Raw genomic sequence first — 19,447 nt, 5'->3', positions numbered from 1 at the left:
AAAAGAGATGCAAAAATTGCTAAGGATAATAGCTTTGGGGATGTTGCAGGGAGTTGTTTTGCAAACAATTAATGGCATGAAATCGCGAATAAATATGCTTTCCTGGTGACAGTGGACATGTGAGCACTTTCAGTGCTTCTGAGAGTCTTTGGCCTGCAAAAGACCTGTAGCCAGGAATGCAGCATCTGCCCTCAGCCAAAGGATGGGCTTGAAATGACCATGTCGTTAAAAAAGCCATGCAAAAAGATGCGGCTCCACCTGACTTCTGCACCAAAAGGTCCCTAACAAGATAATGTGGATGTGTTCTCCACACCCTTTCCTTGGTGATCTGGCAGGAAATTGTCTGAAGTTTTAAACCAAACTTAAGAGGTTCTGAAAATAAAAATAATCACCTACTTCATGCTTTCTGATTCTTTTCCTTTCTCTTGGGTTCCTGTGCGCTTCATAGCACAGGTACGTTGACTATAGGCTGGTTAGGCTGTGATTGTGGCACAACTACAACTCAGTCCTAATGTTGTCACAGTTATCTCTGTTTCGTTGAAGTGTAAATCATGCTTCAACCCTGCCCTCTTTAATATCATTCCTTTAGCCTTACCTGTAGCATCTTTGCAGTTTGGGATTCTTTCGCTACGCAGTCCCCTTCCAGCAGCCGTTTGGGAACCCGCTCCACTCTGTACAGTGCTGAATCCTGTAGTCTTGCTGCCTTGCTGAGTGTGGAGGTAGAGCCTGCTTTTGGGTTACTTACCTGTTCATCTCTCAGGGAGTCCTGTGGCCTTTTCAGCAAGATACCTTGGTTTCCATTGAGTGCTCTCCCCTGTGTGGTGGGTAGAGCCCTGGACTGTGTTTGCTAACCCCTGTCAGCAGAGGAAATAAATTTATAGCCATGTCAGGTTCCTGCTCTGTAAGGGTAAAATCGCAGCAGACCTCCTTTGCAAAGTGCTTTGGGAGCCCCTGACTGCCATGCAGAGCTGGGTGCTGCTGCTTTACCTGCACTGTGTTGTTGCCAGTGCAGCTGGGATGGGAGCTGCAGCCTGAGATGAGCCCTTACTCCTCTGTAGTACCCAGCATCTCTCTGTATCTGTCATGGCAATATACTGCAGATGTTCAAGAATAACCCCTGGAAACAGCACCTTTCCAGTGGCTGGGTAAGCTGTAACGCGGTGCTGGCTTGTGCCTTGGACAAGTAGACTGAGTGCTGCTGCTAAGGCAGAAATTCCCAACAGCTGGGGCAGGGATAGACATAAATACCACGACACTGACGTTTGCATTTTTTGTTTTCTGGACGCATTCACAATTCTGTTAGAAAAGGCCTGTTCTTGAATATATGAAGGTGTAGGGAAATTCCTTTGAAAATGGCCTTGTGCTAAAGCAATTAAATAATGTTTGTGTCAGATAATTAATTCCAAGGGAAGGATGAAATTGCTGAAAGGCAAAATAACAGAGTGAAAACCGTCTGCAGGTTTTTGAGACATTTCTTATTGGAAAGGAAGGGTTTATTACCAAGATTAGCTTTTCAGAGGTTTTAGAAGTAGGGTTCAATAGCTATAAAGGCTGGATTGTTTGGCACAAGCACCTCAGTTTGTAGCTCTAAATGTCTGCTTGCAGTTAATGTAGGTGCAATAAACATACGCGTGCAAAAGAATTTGTGGAAAAAAACCAGTGCAAGTTCCATAGGAAATGCGTTGCAGCAAAATGCAAGCAGAGTTAAGTGAAAAAAAATAATTGATACCCACTTCTGAAAAATGGGAGAACTCTAAAACAGTAATGGGAAGTTTTGAATGATCACAGATCTGATGATGTTTCTGGATTTGCCCCCTAGTCTATACCTCTCTGTGTTCTATATGGCACCTGTGCTGTGCCAGAGACAGCACCACTGCCTGCTGTTGGTCAGTACGTACAACAGAGGCACTTTTCTCCTTAGTAAAAGCAAGATTTATTGTCTCTCACCATCCTTAGGAAGCCCAGGCAGTAGCAGTGTTCCTAGCCCTCCAAGAGGGCAGAGAAATTGCCAGGAAGCATGCTTACAGCTCCTTGAAGATAAGAATTTTTTCTTTTTCTGATTTCCAGATTCACTTTTGCCATATGACATGTTTCCTTGCAAGGTCACCTCTGACAGGGGAATTGAGTTCTTAGCTTTTTTCACCTTATAACGGTCTCACCAGGAAGTTGCCCGGCTGTCTCAGTACAGACCAGGAAAGCTTGCAGACCTCCAGCTGAAACATGTGGAGATGCAATGAGCTGTCTGCCTCCAGCCTGCCTGCACTGAAGTGTGGGATTCAGCTGGTGTTCAGGGTGTGCCAGTGTCTGCTCTTTTGCCTCTGTGTATTGGTGGTCCCCATGTGTTATTCCAGATCCTTCTACCCCTTTTTTCTTCAGCGGGAGCTGCCTGGGCTAAGCTTTTAAGTCTTAAAACTAAATCAGGTGCTGAGTAACTGCATTGGAGAGTTACAGATAAATGAAATTCCTTGAGCAATAGGAATTGAAATTCCTCTTAAAAAATGCCAAGTAGCATTAGTTGCATGCTAAGTCCAGCAATTGAAAACTCCATGTCCAACTCAGAGGGACATCACTGGAAGAATTAACATAACACCTCATCACTGGAAGAATTAACATAACACCTGAAGTAAGGTAGACAATTAGTGAATTGATTTAAGGTTATACAGGAGTAAGACTTCAGTTCAAAATGCAGGTCACTTCACAGAAAATGCCTCAGTAGTTATGCGTGGAGAGCCATGGAAGTATTGGGAGGCTGGGCACTGAAGAAGACCGTTTGTGGCTTCATGGAAGGGTAGTGAAGAAGCTCTGCTAGAGTATCTCACATGTTCTGGACTGGGCATTAGAAAGGGAAGGGCTGGCCCTGATGGCTGTGCAAGACCAGGACAGGGACTTCTGAATTTTGATGTGGCCTCTGCCACCCACTCCAGCTGCGGCATTTACTACAACACTCACTCTTCCACCTCAGCTTCACAATTTGTAAAACTAGAATCAACAGTGGCCACCACTGGATTTATTTAGACGCTTCCCTGTGTTAAAATGCTTTTCACTTCCACACTGCTCTGTTAAGTGCCTAGTATTACTGTTATTACATGATGCTTTCTCAGCTTGCTGTTCAGAAAAGCAGCTGCCTTCTGTGGGCTGGTGTAAGCTACCATTATGCTGGGTGGTATTATGTACACTACTGTACTTTTGGCATCCGCATCTATCATTTAGATTAATTTGGAAATTGTGTAGTGACTTGAGAAAAACTGCTGTTGAATTGGAGTTTTTTTAGCCTGGAAAATATAATTAGTCCAAAACCTCTATAATTGTGTAATAAATGCAATCCTGAATGGTCTTGCGTATAAACTGGAATACTAGAATATAACTTTTGGTACCTTTTCCATTTCCTTTTTTTCCAGCATGGGATACTGCATCCTTTTTGTCCACGGTCTAAAAAAGCTGTCGACATGGTTAAGTAAGTGGAGAATTACTGTTCTGACCCTCTTTGCTTTACTGCTGCTGCTCTTCTCTTGGAAGACCGTGAAACAGAATGAAATCTGGCTGTCACGAGAATCCCTTTTCAGGTATAAGTGACCACGGGAGAATACTTGCATTTTTGTATTGTTTTAAGTAAGTTGATTACATGGAATAGATTTCTTTAGCACAAGTCCTGTTATTGATGCATTGCTATGATTAACATTTTGATTATTATAAAATAACAGGTACTTTCTGTTTTCAGGCAACTGTGCAAAAACTGGTGTCAGCACTTTATATGCTTATACACAAACTTTGGTTCTGGCAATCACATTTTTAAGACGTGCTGGTTTTAAATAACTTCAGTTCTGTAGATTTACCAATAATGTAACAGTTTTCTTTTTAAAGACAGCAAAAGTTTGTTGCAAACCTCCAGAACACCATAGTAACGCAATCGAGTATATTGGCATTTCTTTAGTGATGTTCTTAAAGACTAAAATGAAATGCCATAAAGTGCCAAACTTAATGTACCATATTTCATTTTATTTGATTACTCTTTGCCAAACAGCTTTCTTTATAACCTCATTTATGTATTTTTTGCACTGAAACACTGTTTTATTTTGTGTTTTGCTAGCAAATGTATTGCATTTGCCTCCAGCTGCTTTTAGCAGTTGTCTAATTGTGAAGTAATTGCAGAAATGCAGGTGATGTGTGCGTGGGTTGCTTAGCTTTACTTTCTAACTTATTGGCCAGAGCAAAGTTTTATTTACGCGGCACTAAAGAGTATTGAATTATTTTTTATGTGCACCCTTCAGTCTTCAGGAAATACTATTGAAGTGGTTGGAGCTCTGTTAGTCGGATTTTTTTCAAAAGAATCTGGAATGAGGGTTTCTTCGCCCCAGCGTGATTCATTGCCCGTCTCCCTGCAATGCTGTTTGCTGTTCAAACAATAGCAGCTATGGTGACTGGTCTGGGCTCGCACGTGATCCCCATGATGTGCACCTCCAGTCCAAACCCTTCTAGCTAATGTTGGATGCTTGGAGGAAAGCTGGACACCTTTCCAAGTTGGATGACTCTCTTGTTGAAAGGGGGGTGGGAAGATGGGAATTCCATATGCCGTGTTGCAGGCATCATCTGGTATCGTGTTATGTACAGTTGTGGTCACTCGTGTTTAAGAACTATGAAGTCGAACTGGAGCGGATGACAGGAGGGCATCTCCTACCAAGGAGCATTCTTGGGATGTTATGGGGTGCCAGGGGTTCTGCTGCAGTAGAGGAGTATAAGGTTACGTCTGCTTAGTTGGATGCAAATAGACTTCTGTCCATCCTACCTCCGTTCAAAGCAGTGTGACCATCTACAAGCCAGCTCAAATTCAGAAACCATGCCACTGCTTCAATGCAGTACTGAGCTGGAGCTAATAGACCTTGCCTCACGGTAGGGATTTGGTGTTGCCAGGGGAGTATGTAGGGATTGGTAGCTTGGGTTGAGCTGGCTTGTTCTTCAGCTCAGGTCTTTTGGGGACAATTCCAGGAGATAGATCTGCCCTGGGCTTTTAAGGAGAAGGCAAGAATATAGGTATGCTCCTGCTGGGTCACTTCATATCATGGCCTGCCCCTGAGAGCAGTCAGCAGCAGCAGAGTAGAAAAGCAATGTGAGAATAGGGCCAGAAATAGTGATGGTTCTCTCCAGTCCTTTCCCAGCTTGCAGTAATCTACAGTTTAAAGACTTCCTGAGTCAGGAGTTACTTGCTATTTTTGTTTTAACAGCCACTGATGGACTTTTCTTCCACTAATGTCTCTGACTGTTTTTTCGAATCTATTTATAGTTTTGGCTTCTACAGCATCCTGTGCGCGGGGCTCTGTCATTAAATTACACAGTCTGCACACTAAGATTTCCCTTCTGAGTGCTGTGAGCCTTCTGCCTGATCATCTTGTTTGTGTCTCCTAGTTCTGGTGTGCTGAATGAGTAGTGAGTAACAATCAGCTCATGACTTGTCCTCTGCCTTCCATGCCTATACCTCCATGCCTTCACCCAAGGCTGTCCCCTTCATGCTGGAGTCTGCTAGTTTTGAACTTGCCTCACATGGAAGTTGTTCTGCATTTCTGATCCTGCTTGTCAGTCTTTGCTGGAGACCAGAATCACCTTTCAAGCGATATGTGCAGCACAGTGATGTAGGTCTGCTTTCTGTTTTTTGTTCTCGTCTATTAATTCCTGACCTTCCACTTGCCTTTTGTGACCTCTCCTGAGCACTGGGTTATATTTTCATAGCACTGTCCACACAAACTCAGAGATACCTGTTGTGAATGGAGGTGTCTGATACTTAGACATCAATCTGTATGCCAATTTATGCAGATTTAGAGTGTGTGTGCACACACTCTCTGGTACTTGTGCCTGTGCCAGAATTGCATTTCATCTGCCATCTTCTTGCCCAGGCTTTGATACAGTGAGATCCTTCTGCAACAATCTGTAGTTAGCTTTAATTCCTCCAGTGTGATTCACATTAGTGTAATCAGCAAATGTGTCACATCCCTGTTTGTTCCCTTTTCAAGATCCTTTGTGAACGTGTGAAGCAGCTGAGATGCCACTGCATGTCTCTAGGGAACCCTGCTTGCAGTCTTCCCCAGTTGTAAAAACTGTTCAGGTACTTGTGCTCTCTGCTTGCTGTCCTTCAACAAGGTATTGATACAGGAGAGAACCTTCCCTCATACTGCACGATGCCTTTAAGAAATTGGAAGTCTTTAGTGAGGGATTTTATCAAAACCCTTTTTGAACATTTAAGTATACAACACTGATGTATGTGATTCTGTCTGACTGGGCTATATTTGGATTTTCATAAAAGCTTTCCATAGCTTCAGTACTATGTACCTGTTGATTCTATCAAAGAATGACAGATCTGCCCAGCTGACTTCTTTCTGCAAAATACAAGCTTAGTTCTTCTCTGTTGAATTGTAGTTATCCAGAAGTTTGCTAGAACTAGTTTTTATTATGGCTTTCCCCAAGTTACCCAGAGTGGAAATTAGACTTGCTCGTCTGTTGCCCCCCAGATCCCCTCCCTGGAGCCAAATGACATAAAGTTCATCACCTGCCATTGCTCTAGTGCCGGCCTGATTTAAATGATAGGCTATATACCACAGCTAATAGCAGCATCACATTTGATTTCCTTTGGATGCATACTCCCAGGCCCAATGGATTTATAACTGTTCTTGGTGTTGATTTCTTTTAAGCTCTCTTCTACTGCCACTTCAGCTTAAGACAGTGCTTTGGACCTGCCCCTGTAAGGAAGGGCTCCTGTGTGTCAACCTCCCTCAGTTCCACTGTAGTGAGCACTGATGCAGATAATCCATTTAGCTTTTCTGCTGTGGCCTTTTCTTTTTCAAGTGCTACTTTTAGACCTCCATCATCTATTTGCCTTAGGGGATCTTTGGCAGGTTTCCTATATCTGATGTATTCCATTATTAGCTTTGATGGCTTTAGCAAGTTTTTCCTTAAATCTCTTTTGGTCTGCCTAATTATGGTTTATGTTTAACTTGCTGAAGTTTATCCTCTTTTCTTTTTTCCTTTTGTAGCTGTGACGTTCACTTTTTAAAGGGTGTTTTTCATTTCTTATAGCTTTCTTTACTGTGCTGTTTAACTATATTAGCCTTTTTGTTGTCTTTTTAAAATCTTCTTTGATAGGTGTTATACATCTCTCATGAGTCTGTAATATGGTAGGACTGTTCTTGTTGTTGGGAAGGAAATGCAAAAGAAGAATGGTATAACAAGAAGATAACGTCATTCCAGGAGTGGGAGATCTCCTCTTTGGGGCAGGAGGAGGAGGCTATATATAGGCAGATGAGGAGAGGGAGGAGAAGTGGATGGAGGCATGTGCTCCAGCAACAAATTAGAAAGGACAGAGCAGGAGGAGGAGATAAGAAACAGTAAAGAATATGAGGGAAAATAAAAAGGAAACAGAGCAGATCTATAGATGTGGGAAAGGAGACATAAATCAACCTACTTGGTAGTCTCCGTGTATGTTGAATTGTTTTTTTAAAGTATGTGCTGAGAGAATCTTTACTCCCTTTCCTAGTTCTTCATTCTTCTTTCTCCAGTTGCTGCTTTAATAATTACTGCTTTTTTCCTCCTTACTTTTTTATTCCCCTTCACCTCTACTTTCCATTCCTTCATTTGCTTGGATGTGGTTCTTCAGGGTCGATCTGTCTTGATTCCTTTGGCTGAGACTTGTTCTTTTATACATGCCTTCTCTACGCTGGTCCAGGAAACGCTCGTATACTCACTATGTTACCAGTTTTGTGCTTGTACCCCATATTGTCTCATTCTTAAGGCTTACCCTGCTTTGACATTGTGCAGCAGCACTGTTGCCATCTCTGGGCCATCCTGACTCTCAGTCTCCAGCCCAGGGGCCAAGTTTTCTGCATCCTACTGGGTCCTGGCTGAAAGGAGCAGTGTGGGGGAGGATGCTGCTGTCTGAGGAAATGATGCATCTCCGCATAGGTGCACTAGCATACGTGCAAGGACTAAATGAGAAGCAAATGAGCTACAAGTATAAGAAGTGGCCAAATATATAGAGGTCTAGCTGTTTGAAGTGTATTATTCCAACAGATCTCTAGAAGCCCCAGGCAGTTTGTCTTACTGTATTGGCAGGTGGGCAGGAAGGGCTTATTTGTTAAATATTTAAGGAACTACCCTATAGAGCAAATGCATAGGCCAGGAGGTCAGGCTCCACAGGTTCCAGCCGTGGTCAGTGTTGATGTCTGAAGCCAGAGAGGAGGTGGTGAGGGCTGTGGGCTAACCCCTGCATCTGCTGTACTGACCTAGTCAAGGTTTGTCAAGCTGCCACGTTTCCTGTTGCTCCTGGAAAGCATCTGCATATGCTGCCCACGTTTGTGACAGTGCCTGGAAACGCAGTAACCAGCAAAGGAACTGTATGAAAGTGCCACTTTCTTAGTCAGCAGTTTTCCCTCCCAAGCCAAGTCTGCTGACTTAAGTAATTTGCAAAAATCAGCCCAGCCCCAAAGGTGGCGTTTACTGCTGTGTTGCTTTGTTACTTCTGAAAGCTAGCTCAGCTGAGGAGAGCAAGTCCTGTTGTGTTTTGTGCATCTTCTACAAAACAGTTTAATATGGCTCAACATTGCTATCTATGAAATCGATACAAGGGTAGGAGGCCAAGGAAAGTGGTTGTTTGTGTCATCTAGAGAATAATTTGCTGTATAGAACCTTTATTGATGATAATGATTCCCAAAGCAGAGGAGACCCCATCCATCTCCCAGGGCTCCTGCTGAGGCAGGAGTGGCCTCATTTCCTTGTGAACCGAGCACTTTTCATATGGAGATCACAGAAAATCAATGAAGCCGCAGCCCTGCACCCAGTTACTTTGCAGAGCAGGACATGCACTTAGCAAAACAACAGAGGGGTTCACAGGACGCTTTTCCCAACTGAAGTGGGATTTAGGTAATGCTGGTATTTGAGGTTGGAAAATACCAGTGGTATTTTATTTCTCTGATTTATGGCTAATAGGCTTCTGCCTTTCCAGGGAGAGGAAGTGTTACGTAAAAGGGTTTGCCTATTGTTTATTTTCCATTTATGTTGCTTACTGCTGTCATAGAAGTCAAAAAGGAAGGAAATCCTCAAGAGAAGTGACGTCTGATGTTGGTGGGCTAGTTTCTGGCAGGAGTCATATCTGTGCCATAGGTTTTCAGAAGGGCACGTGTGTGCTGCTCTGGGAAAGAGAGAAATAGGAGAGTTTGGAAAACCACATTGGAAAATTAGATTGAAATATTGAGAGACTGGGGGCTTGCAGGAAGCAGAAATGGAAGAACATTGTGTTCTGCTTTGTTATTTATACTCCACCCTTTCCTGCTTGGCTTGCATTATGGACATTATTGTTTCCTCAGTCAACGAGCAAACAATGTTCTCAGCTGGTCAAGAAGCAATTAGCAGGAGTGTTTGCCTATACTCTCCTAAAAAATCCCCTCCATGCCCAGCACTGTTTGCTACTACCTCCCACAGGGCAGAGACTCCAAGCAGCCTCAGTCATTGCTTTGTGCATTTGCAAAATGAAATCCATCCTCCCCACCCATGTGAGGAGAATAAATAGGTCAGGGAGCGTGAGCAGTGTGATGCAGAAGAGAGCATCGCAAGAACCCAAACAGATTTCTGCCTTTCCTGTGTCACCTCCACCTCCAGCAGAAGCACGCAGTTGAAAGAAGCTTTATTAGTGACATTTTAATAAATGGGACTAGCAGGATTAATAATAAATTCTATTTAAAGGGAAACAGTCCAGACTTAAAATATTTAAACATACGTATCTTACTGTTAAAACTGTATTTCATTAGAACTGAAGTAGTTGTGCATATGCAATGTACTCCTCAGTTTGCTCTGTTCCAGCAGAGGCTGTAGCAGAACCAGCAACTCATCACATGTAGCTCTGAGAGAGCAGCAGTTTTGAGTGCTTGTGTGTGTCTCTGCCTGTAACGCTGGTGCTGATGTAATGAAACCCTCTCTGTATAAGAGTTAATATTCCAGTAATGCCCAGAGGCTGTAAGTGTGTAGTTAATAGCTCCCAAGGCCAATGGAAATTAACATAGCCATAGCAGTCACACATTACTTGCTGCTGGTGCAGTATATCTTTGTGAAAACTAATATAGAAAAATCATTCTCTTAAGAATAGCATCAATTAACTGATTTAATTCAGCGATTAGTCACAAAATGTCTTATTCGTGTAGTGCTCCCAGTAAGTAATTTGGAAATACCTGATGATTAGGAAGCCAAATGCAAGGTGTGTTTTTAATTTCAGTAGGCAAACTGTGGCTGTGTTGTGCTGAACTCTCTAAGTCAGCCGTGGGCAAATCTTTGGAACCTTTACAAGTAGGCATTAGCGATGCTTGATACCACTGGCTGCAGATAACCAAAAAGATATGATATTTGCCACTACGATTCTCTAGCACCATTTTCTAATGAAATCCCTGACAAAAGCTTTCTGCAGCTGCGGGTGCATTCTCCCCACAGGAGAGAGTGTGCACCCCACTGTAGGAGCTGTGTGTGACCTGTCTTGTGATTAACTTCCAAGCCCACCAAAGCTAAACAGGAGAGACAAGACAAACAAGGCAAAGCAACAAGACTTGGGAGTTTTCTAATCCTTGCTTTTCCTACCTGAGGTAGGAGAGTCAGAGATGGGGCGGGGGGTGGGGGAGGAAATGAGCAGCTGGCAGGAATCTGCTTGTGAGCAAGAAACAGCGCTTTGTCTGGTTTTATGTGAACAAATTCATCCATCCTTATTTCCCATTACCTCAGAGAGCCCCTATTTATGTGCTGGAAAAGATTCCCCCCATTAAACAGAGCACCGACTTCTCTGGATTCTCACAGGGAAATGTTTCCATAGCATACGTGCTCCTGTGATTTCTTTCTCCCTTTAACCTTGAAACAGCATTTCCTCTAGCTGTGCAAGGTGTACCTTGCTTTCTGTGCTCTCTATTAAGTAAATAAGCATATGCTTGCTCTTCTCCTTTTGTCTTTGTGCCCTCATTATTAATTCCAACTGTTGAGTCCAATCTACACATGGCAGGGGAGAGGTGGGGTGGCTGTGCAGCCACATGGCCTCAGTCATCTGTTATAATGCCAGAGCATACCACTTGCCAGCTAAGGGCGAGAGTCCCGTTAGTCCTCACCTCCTAGCCATACTCCGCTCAGTGCTAAGCAGTGCATTCGTGCTGGCTTGGTACTCAGAGTATGCTATGCATCCCCTCTAGTGGCTGATGCATATGGAAACGATACCTTCTTTCTGGTACCTGCAGCTGACAGATGTAAATCAAAATTTTCATAAGGAGCTTTGTGACACTCAGGTTTAAGCAGGGAGCCTGTTAGGTCTATATTATAGAAAGTACTACATGCTTTGCCTCTAATTATTAGCCTTTTTAGAGCCTTTCAATGTAGTAATTCAGATTTTGAAACACGACAGCATCTGGGCACAGGGAGTGTTGCAGTGTTGGTGCTAGAGGCGCCTGCAGTGAAAGGGGACAGGATAAGTTGAATTGCTGCCACATATTTATGTCTGCCTGGGGTACATGGTGTACCAGTGCGTGAAAGAAGCTGGGGGTTGCAACATAAGTTGTGTTGGCACAAGTAGTGTGCAGGAGGCAACAAGGCACTCAAAATCCAAGCAAACTTTTCAGACAAAGGGACTGAGAAGGTGGACCTCGGGGAAGGTGGGGTAACCTGGCCACTAACACTGTCCTGCTTCTGTTCCTCTTTGCAGCTCAGGAGTGAAGACCCTGCCCCACAATGCCAAGGTGCACTACAACTATGCCAATTTTCTGAAAGACCAGAGCCGTAACGTTGAGGCGATCTACCATTACAAAACTGCTCTCAAGTAAGTCCCTTGAGGGCCTGGAGGGGCTCGCTCTGTGCAGTGCAGCCTGCTGTTAGCTGAGCCCTTCCCTGCTGGGCGTGGGGTGAGTTGCCTGTTCCTCACCCCAGGCTCCTGAGGGCAGCTCAGCTTTTTGGAGGCTGGGAAAGTTCCCTGGCTTGGTGTTTGTGTGTCATTAAATGAGGTAGCTTGCCTTCCCTTCACCTCCACGCGTGTATATATGTGTGTGTGTGTGCGTGCGCACTTCAATATATGAGATAGAGATGTTACCATAGCTACACATTGAGCAATGAGGTGTCATTTATGCAGCTGAATGTATGCTGGTAAGCGGGAGGTAGTTGTCCTAAATGCATTTTCAGGTTCCTGGGCCATTTATCTTAGCAAATTGTTAATGGTGCATGCCTGGAAAATGCCAGTGCTGTAGCCATCTGAAGCGCAGTAATAACAATAGTACTTACTACTTGTATTGAGGCTTCTGTCCACAGAGCTTTGCATGAACACTAAACTAATTGATCCTGAAAATGCTGCTGTGCAGTAACAACAGGGTTCTGTACAGGGGGAAGCTGACGCAGAAAGGTGAAACGCCTTGTCCATAGATACATGGAAATCTGGGCCCAGGACTGGGCTGTAATACGGGACATCTCCTATGGTATCTCTGAAGGACCTTCCTGACCACGCATGGAAGGGATGACTCCCTGTGAGCAGCATCCCTCCGCTTGCCACTCCTGCTGGAGCTGTTAGTGCAGCTTGGCCAGGGCCTCAGCTGCTCCCCGCTGCCCAGGCAGCGCTTGGTGCAGCAAGCAGGTCACCCCAGTTCCCCAAACCTCTGCCCTGATCCTGGAGGTTTGGCAGAAGGGACAAGCCACTCAGGGAAATGAGTGCAGGGAAAAGGGCAGTGGGAAGAGTGGCAAGGCAAAGCAGACATGGAGAGCGCAGATAATGTCTCCAGGAATAAAAGCATATGTGGGAAGGACAGACAAGGTGAGGAGTGGCTCTGATGGACAGCAAGGGCAGAGCTCAGCTCCATAGGGCATGTCAGGAGGTGCAAGAAATGTTCTTTCTCAATATGTGGTGTGGCAGGAAACTCCAGAAATTACATTTCTCTTTTGTCTTCTGGCCAGCTGACGGGGTTATAACAAAGGCTCTCCAAGGGCTCCTAACTCACCCAGGTTAAGCTGAGAGAACAGGATTTCATTGTCACTGAGAAGGGCCTGAACCTGGGTGAAGGTGATTTTTAGCTTTTTTGAGCAGCATCCTGTTCTGTTTTACAATGCTGAGCATTTAGGAAGTAATTTAGAAAACCCTCCATCCTATTTTTTTATGTTTCCAGGAACGGAAAATCTAGCACAACCATCAATAAATCGTACTGAAGGTTAATTACTTTGGTTGTTGAAAATGTCCTTTATTTTTAGTCTGATTTGTTTAACATCAGCTTCCAGTCATTGGATTTGTTTATACCTTTAAGTGCCACACTGAAGATTCCATTACCAGAAGTCTGTTTTCCATAGTGATCAACTTCTTCCTTAACCTGTTGCTTGATACAACCCACTGATGTAGCAGCCAGCGTTTTCAGTGTTATGTGAGGTTTTGCACTCCTTCACTCATTCTTGTAGCTAGTCTCTGAACTTTCTCCAACTTACCAGAAAAGCCCGTTGCAATTTAAAAAGAAGAGGGACTAAGAAAAAATATCCAAGCCCTGCAGTGTATGTGCTAGTACAGAGAGTAACTGAACTGCTCCTACCAACATTGCCTCTGCTTGTGTAAATGGGATTTGCAGACAAAAGATTTTGCTCTTCTCTAACTCAGCAGCACCCATTTCTTATAATTATAATGCTGTCTTCTGCTCTGCAGTATTTCTGTTATGAAAGGGTCTGTTTTGAGAACTGATTGCAAACATTTCCTCAACTTTATTAGATTGCATGGTTTGTGCTGGTGGTACTGTTTATAGAGCATCCGAAGCCTTGTCAGGGCTTGGAGCCACACAGAACCAACCACGCTTTTCTGTATGTGCTCGGTGTCTCAGTGGCACCAGTGCTAGTGCTCTACTTGCTTCAGTAGCTTCAGGATTAGTTGGCACTTTTGAAAAGCAAGGCCTTGTCCCCACCTTGCACATTCACTACCTGACGCGGCAGCGCGGACCAGGAGTTGGGAGTCTCCTGCTGGCTCCATCATTGGGAAGCTGCATTACTTGGTCCTGTCACCTCATCTCTCTGCACTTACACTTCCCTTATTTTTACCCCTTCTTCCCACCCCTGTCACAGGGAAATTATCTGGGGCCTGTGTAATAAGCAATAAAACAGTGTAAGTAGAAAGTATAGCGTGTTCTACTGTTGAGAATTACATTCCGTGTTTTCCCCTCAGACATACCCTTGTGAAATGGCTGGGGTTGTGTGCAGGTCTTGCAGCCTCCACTAGGTGCCTACACGTGATGGCTGTGTTGAAGCAGTGGAGAAAGTGATGGATGTGGGACAGGCAACGTGATGGTGGATATAGTGGAAGACTCTAGACTGGTATTACGGATAAGAAGAGAGTTCATGTCCAAGCTGTTTACCCATCCTCACTGACTCCTGCTGTGCAGTTGCTTCTCTGATTGTAGACCGATTACTCTACAATTAGAGAGAAGGATGTAGTAGCTGTAGTGTCCTGACCACGTTTTGATGGTTCAGAGTATTTTTGGCCACTGGGCTGACCTGAAAATGGAAGAACAGCTGGGAAGCTGAATTGCTACTCACTGCGTGAATTTCCTTGTCAGAGAGTAGGCAGACCAGCAGCTCAGGTGCTAACACAACAAGCTTCCCTGCTTTCCCCCAGGTACCCCTCACTGGGTGTCCTCTCTCCAGGTGAGTCCAGGTGGATCTACACTCCACAGATTACAGAAAGTACAAGCTGCTCAACAGGCTTCGTAATCCAGTGGCAGCACCGTTAGAAGTATGGAAGATCAAAGTATCATATCTGCCTAGTGTGCAGTGAGCAGATCAATAAGACAATTAATAAGGAAATGGAGTCAATAAGGATGCAAAATGCCTCTGCCACCACCTGGGAGCTCCTGGGAAGTAGGAGAGGGAGAGCGGCATTGCCTCATGCCAGCTCCGTCTGAGGCACATGGGTGATGCGCTGTTCCAGCTCACTTCTAGAGCTTGTGCCAAATTACAGTGTAGGTCTGCTTGGTCTCTGGTGACTTGAGTTTAACTGTTTGCTAAACAAAAGTGATCCTGTCAGTCTGCAGTCAACGGCTTGAACTGCTTGCAATTACCATTCCACGAATGTAATGATGCATATCCACGTGCCGCTGCTCTGCCAGAAGCGTCGGTTGCGATGTAGCTATTTAGCAAAGCATTGCTCCTGGGGAACAGGCAGGTGAGGTTGTAGCTATAGTGTGGGAAAAGATGTTGAAGTGCACACAGGTTACATAGTGAAATAATAGCAATTGAGACTAAATCCTGGGAAAATTGATCCCTGGTGCTTTAATGGATTGCTCCCATTCCCACTTTCCAAGGCAGGCGGGATCCTCTGCTGGCACATGTTGGTGTATCTCTGTTAACTTCAGGACAGATAGGTGGGGGAGAAGAATGTGTTTTCTCTGACAGTGAAACTGCAGGGCAGGTTTCCAAGGCAAACTTGGCGATTGATCCTGACAGCCACCCGTTGATGCCATTGCAGGTGGTCTGTCAAAAAACTGATTCCTCACCCCAGCCCAGGGGCCAGTGACACAACACCCTGATGGAGCCAGGCTTAGGTAATTAGTGCAATCTAATTATGCTGTCCAAAAGCAGGGGAAATGAAAACGGAAATGAAATGCAAAAATGAAGAACAACACTGGAATTGGAGAGGGGAAGAATGAAAAGAAAAAACATTCTGTGTATATTGGAAAAGCTCCTCCTGTATGTTGGGTTCCTAAAAGGGGAATGGAGAGCCCTTTGGGGATGCAAGATGAGTTATCCATAAAGCAGCCCTGATGGACAGCTGGTGTTCTACAGTTGTAGCAGTGGCTTATAAACCTTCCAGCTTGCCTTCAGTAAAACAACACAAACACGCTGCTGGATAAGACTGCTTTGCCTGACACACGGTAGTGACCCCAGGAGATACTTGGGGGTTTTTTGGTGTTAAAATAAAGGCCAGAAATACTCTGAGATTTGGGTTGACCATGGCTACTCTGAAAGCTGGCCTTAACATTCTTGCTGCCGCTTCTGCTGCAGATTTGCAGCTGCTGCTAGGAATTTCAGAGACGCCCTGCTCCTGGAGATCAAACAGAGCTGATCTTATCTGAAATAATATTTGTCTCATCACTCTCAAGCTTGTGAGTGAGAATATGAGGTCATGCAACCTCACGCAAATATGAAGAACAACTCTCATGTGGTAATGAAGATATTTTTGCTATTGTTGATAGCTACCAAGCTTTTGTCCTACTTCTCCCCAGCCTTGTTTGCTTGATGTTGCTGTTGAGACTGTTTTTTCACTCCTCAGGAACACACATGAGCTGACGTGCAGAGAGAGAAAAACAGTAAAGCCTTAAAACCCATTTGATGAACATTTGTTACAGTTTTAGTAACCTTTCTAACAATGGAAGGGGGGAAGGGGGGGATTCACCTTCCCTGCTACAATTGCGTTAATTCAAAATTTTAATTCCCAAAGCAGCGTTTTCTTACCATCTGTCTCCATGTTCATTGCCAGGGCCATGCTAACCGTGGATGGCAGATCGATGTGGGCGACAGCAAGTGGGGCTGAAGGAGGTTGCTGGGTTTCTTACTGGCGTTGGGTGAATAAACAGGCTAATAATAGTTCTGTGCTATTCAAGCTACATTTCTGTGTCTGGCAAAAGGTCAACATTAAAAATTCATGCTTGTACTTTTGGATATAAAAACATACAGATTTGCCCTTAGTTAAGAAATGTCAGTAGAGTATTGTGTTTAAGTTAATAGTAGGGGAGAAAGTTGTCTTTGTGTGAAGGCAGATACTTTGACCATTAAATGATACAAAATGATCAAATCATAAATGAATTATTTCTTCATAACTGCTTTTTTCTGGATGTAAGTCACAGAAATGAACTGGGATTAGGGGACTAAAGAAGGAAGAGTGCTGAAAGAAAAAATACAGACAGTAAGGCCAAGGGAGGAGAGAGAGACTTAGGCTGTCCCTGCAAGCATCAGGGACTGCAGGGCAACCTGGAGCTGCTCTCTGGAGTGCTGCTGTCTCCCAAGGGAGGCATGGGCAAGTGTGTGAACTGACTCTTACTGTCAGTGTAATACCTGATAGTAGAGTCCTGCAGGAGATATCCACCATATATGTAATACTGTGAGTTTATGTACGTAAATGCACTGGTGTGTGTACATGAGAGTGCACACACATCTGCAGTGTGCCTACACATCAACAGGTTCATAGTCGCAAGCTCCCCTTGGATTTTCTTTGCCAAATGCAGCTGACCAGAGCAGGAAGGGGACCAGCCTGCCATGCAGAAACCTCCCTTCTCTCTTGTGGTGTCTTCCAGAGAGGAGAGCCTCTGGGCAGCAAGCAGGAACTCTCAGGATGGCTTTCCTTGTGGCTCAGGGAGCTGCTCTGGTGCTCAGCCTTGAGAGGGAGGAGAGAGTGGGCCGGAAGGCAGATGAACCAGTATGAAAATGCTTGGTGCTGTGGCATGTGTAGTCTGGCTCTTGCAGAGCTTGCAAATAATACAGCTTAGGGCATTGCTCACAGCATGGAAACTGGGAATGCTGGTTTGTAGCATCAAGAACTGTCATGAGATCATGCTTATGTATACTTGGTACTCAAAAGCAGGCTAGATGGAGGAGGAGGGAGGAGGAAGCTGTTTAGGTACCATATCCATATCCCTCACCGAGGGAATAAAATTGGTTCATAACATCGCTGAAATGGGTAGAAAAGGAGCAAGTGAGGCTGCTCTTTTTCCTCACTCCACTTTAGAAATAAAGCCCTAATGCTGTAAGGGAGACTCAGGTTTCTTGCTAAGCTTTCCCACACACCTTCCCACTGGGTTTTTATATATCTTAAATCAACAGAATTCGGGGTTGTTTAAATTCAGTTAAATTGCACTCTTCGTGCAGTAAAAAAATTGTGTTCATACAGCCCTTTGTGTGTGTGTCTCTGTGTGTGCCTTAAAAATGCCTCTCAGCATGGACTGCAGGTGGCCTTGGATACCATCTGTGATTTATTTCTGGAAAGAATTAAAATACCAGCACCATTTGTTAGCCTGTTTTTACAGTGAGTCAAAAATGTGTAGTGCTGCTTTGCTGTGACTGCCAGGGCTGCATTTGCTCCTGAAACCGTGAGTGCCCTTCTGACACTTGGTGTTACTTAGGCCTTTGGAGCAAGCCCTCTGGTTAGGCATTTGAAGAAACAGCTTCATAGAGACTTCACATAATACCCTGTGTTACTGAGGCAGATCACGTCCAAGCAGTCGGAAACATCTTTGCGCCATGTTCATCTGAATCACACTTCGACAATAGGCTTTTGGGGTAATTGGTGCTCTTGTGTACGTATATGGTGGCTGTCCTGAAGCTAGACAAAATTGTTGAGGGATTTAATAGTAATTGATGGCTGAAAGGCCTGCCTGATAATTTGAATTGGAGACTTAATGGCCTTTACAACACAGTGCATGGGATGATGGCCAAATTACTTCAGCTAGTGTAATGTATTTTTGAACCTGTTCTCTATGAAGTGCTAATCCGTGCCTGTTTTGGGGTGTGCTCCACCTCTGCTTAGTTTTTCTGCTTTTTAGTAACCAAATATCAATCAAGCATGTGCTGTTATTTACTCAAAAACTAAACTGGTCTAAGTGTAACCATGAGCCCTGATGCAGAGGCATCATGTGTGCCTTGGAACTGCATTGACAGCAATGGAAGCTGATGTGTCTGCTGGGATGGACAGATGTATGTGTAACTCACCCCTGGACACTGGTGTTTACAGGCAGGGTCCCTTCCTAGACCATGGTTTCTGTTGTGGGTGCAGGTCCTTCAGGGACTTGCTGGCTTTTCTAACACATCTTCTTGGAGAAGAGCCCCCATCAGCTACAAGAATGACTGCTCTGTAGCCCTCCTCAGACACTGCATCATTGCTCTGGCTACTTACATATAGGGGGCTGATGCTAACAGTCTGGGAAATGGAGAATGCGTCTCTAATGAAGCTGCAAAGCTGTTGTTTTATTGGGACAAGGCATCTATTTTGTATTTTATGTGGGCTATACAGAGAGAAACCTATGGCTGTATTTTGCAGGTGTTCAAGTCTATTTTTCACTAGCGGCTAATGAGAAACACAAGTCCAAGGGTTAATTACTTGTTCCCGCAGCCATTTCTTTTTCGCTTGTCTTCTGTCCTTGTCTTTATGAAAACTTTGCTCAAAGAATGACCAGGTCACACTGATCATTGTTGTGCTAAATCATCAAAGACTTGCCTTCGCTGGTCCTTACCAAGGGTCAGCAGAAAAATTGGTTCCCAATGCACGTCTGTCAAGGGTAACCTTGAGACTTTCTGTGAAGGCTTGGCAGGAGTAGTTGAGGCACTCTGCTGATCCCCAGGCTTTTGAACGGCCCCTTCAAGCAATTTGAGTGGTGCTGGAATGGGGCTGCTCGGGTTTATACCAAAGACTGAGGCAACCCCCAGGCATCTCAGAGACAGTTGTCAT

General features: G+C 44.5%; 1 protein-coding gene across 2 annotated transcripts in view; it reads left to right on the top strand.

Annotated features, from left to right (window-relative positions):
* The window catches only part of TMTC1 (transmembrane O-mannosyltransferase targeting cadherins 1), a 167,461-nt gene that overhangs the window by 114,701 nt on the left and 33,313 nt on the right, over positions 1-19,447 (top strand). Inside the window, exons 10-11 of one of the 2 annotated variants that reach the window (XM_080393552.1) lie at positions 3,399-3,563; positions 11,705-11,818. In XM_080393552.1, coding sequence (XP_080249678.1) covers positions 3,399-3,563; positions 11,705-11,818 — 279 coding nt within the window. The remainder of the gene's footprint in view (positions 1-3,398; positions 3,564-11,704; positions 11,819-19,447) is intronic. The other variant, XM_080393553.1, reaches the window with a different exon arrangement.

This window comes from Falco punctatus (assembly GCF_963210335.1).
Source record: "Falco punctatus genome assembly, chromosome: 6".
Classification (NCBI taxonomy): Eukaryota; Metazoa; Chordata; class Aves; order Falconiformes; family Falconidae; genus Falco; species Falco punctatus.
This window is presented reverse-complemented; position numbering and strand designations above follow the sequence as displayed.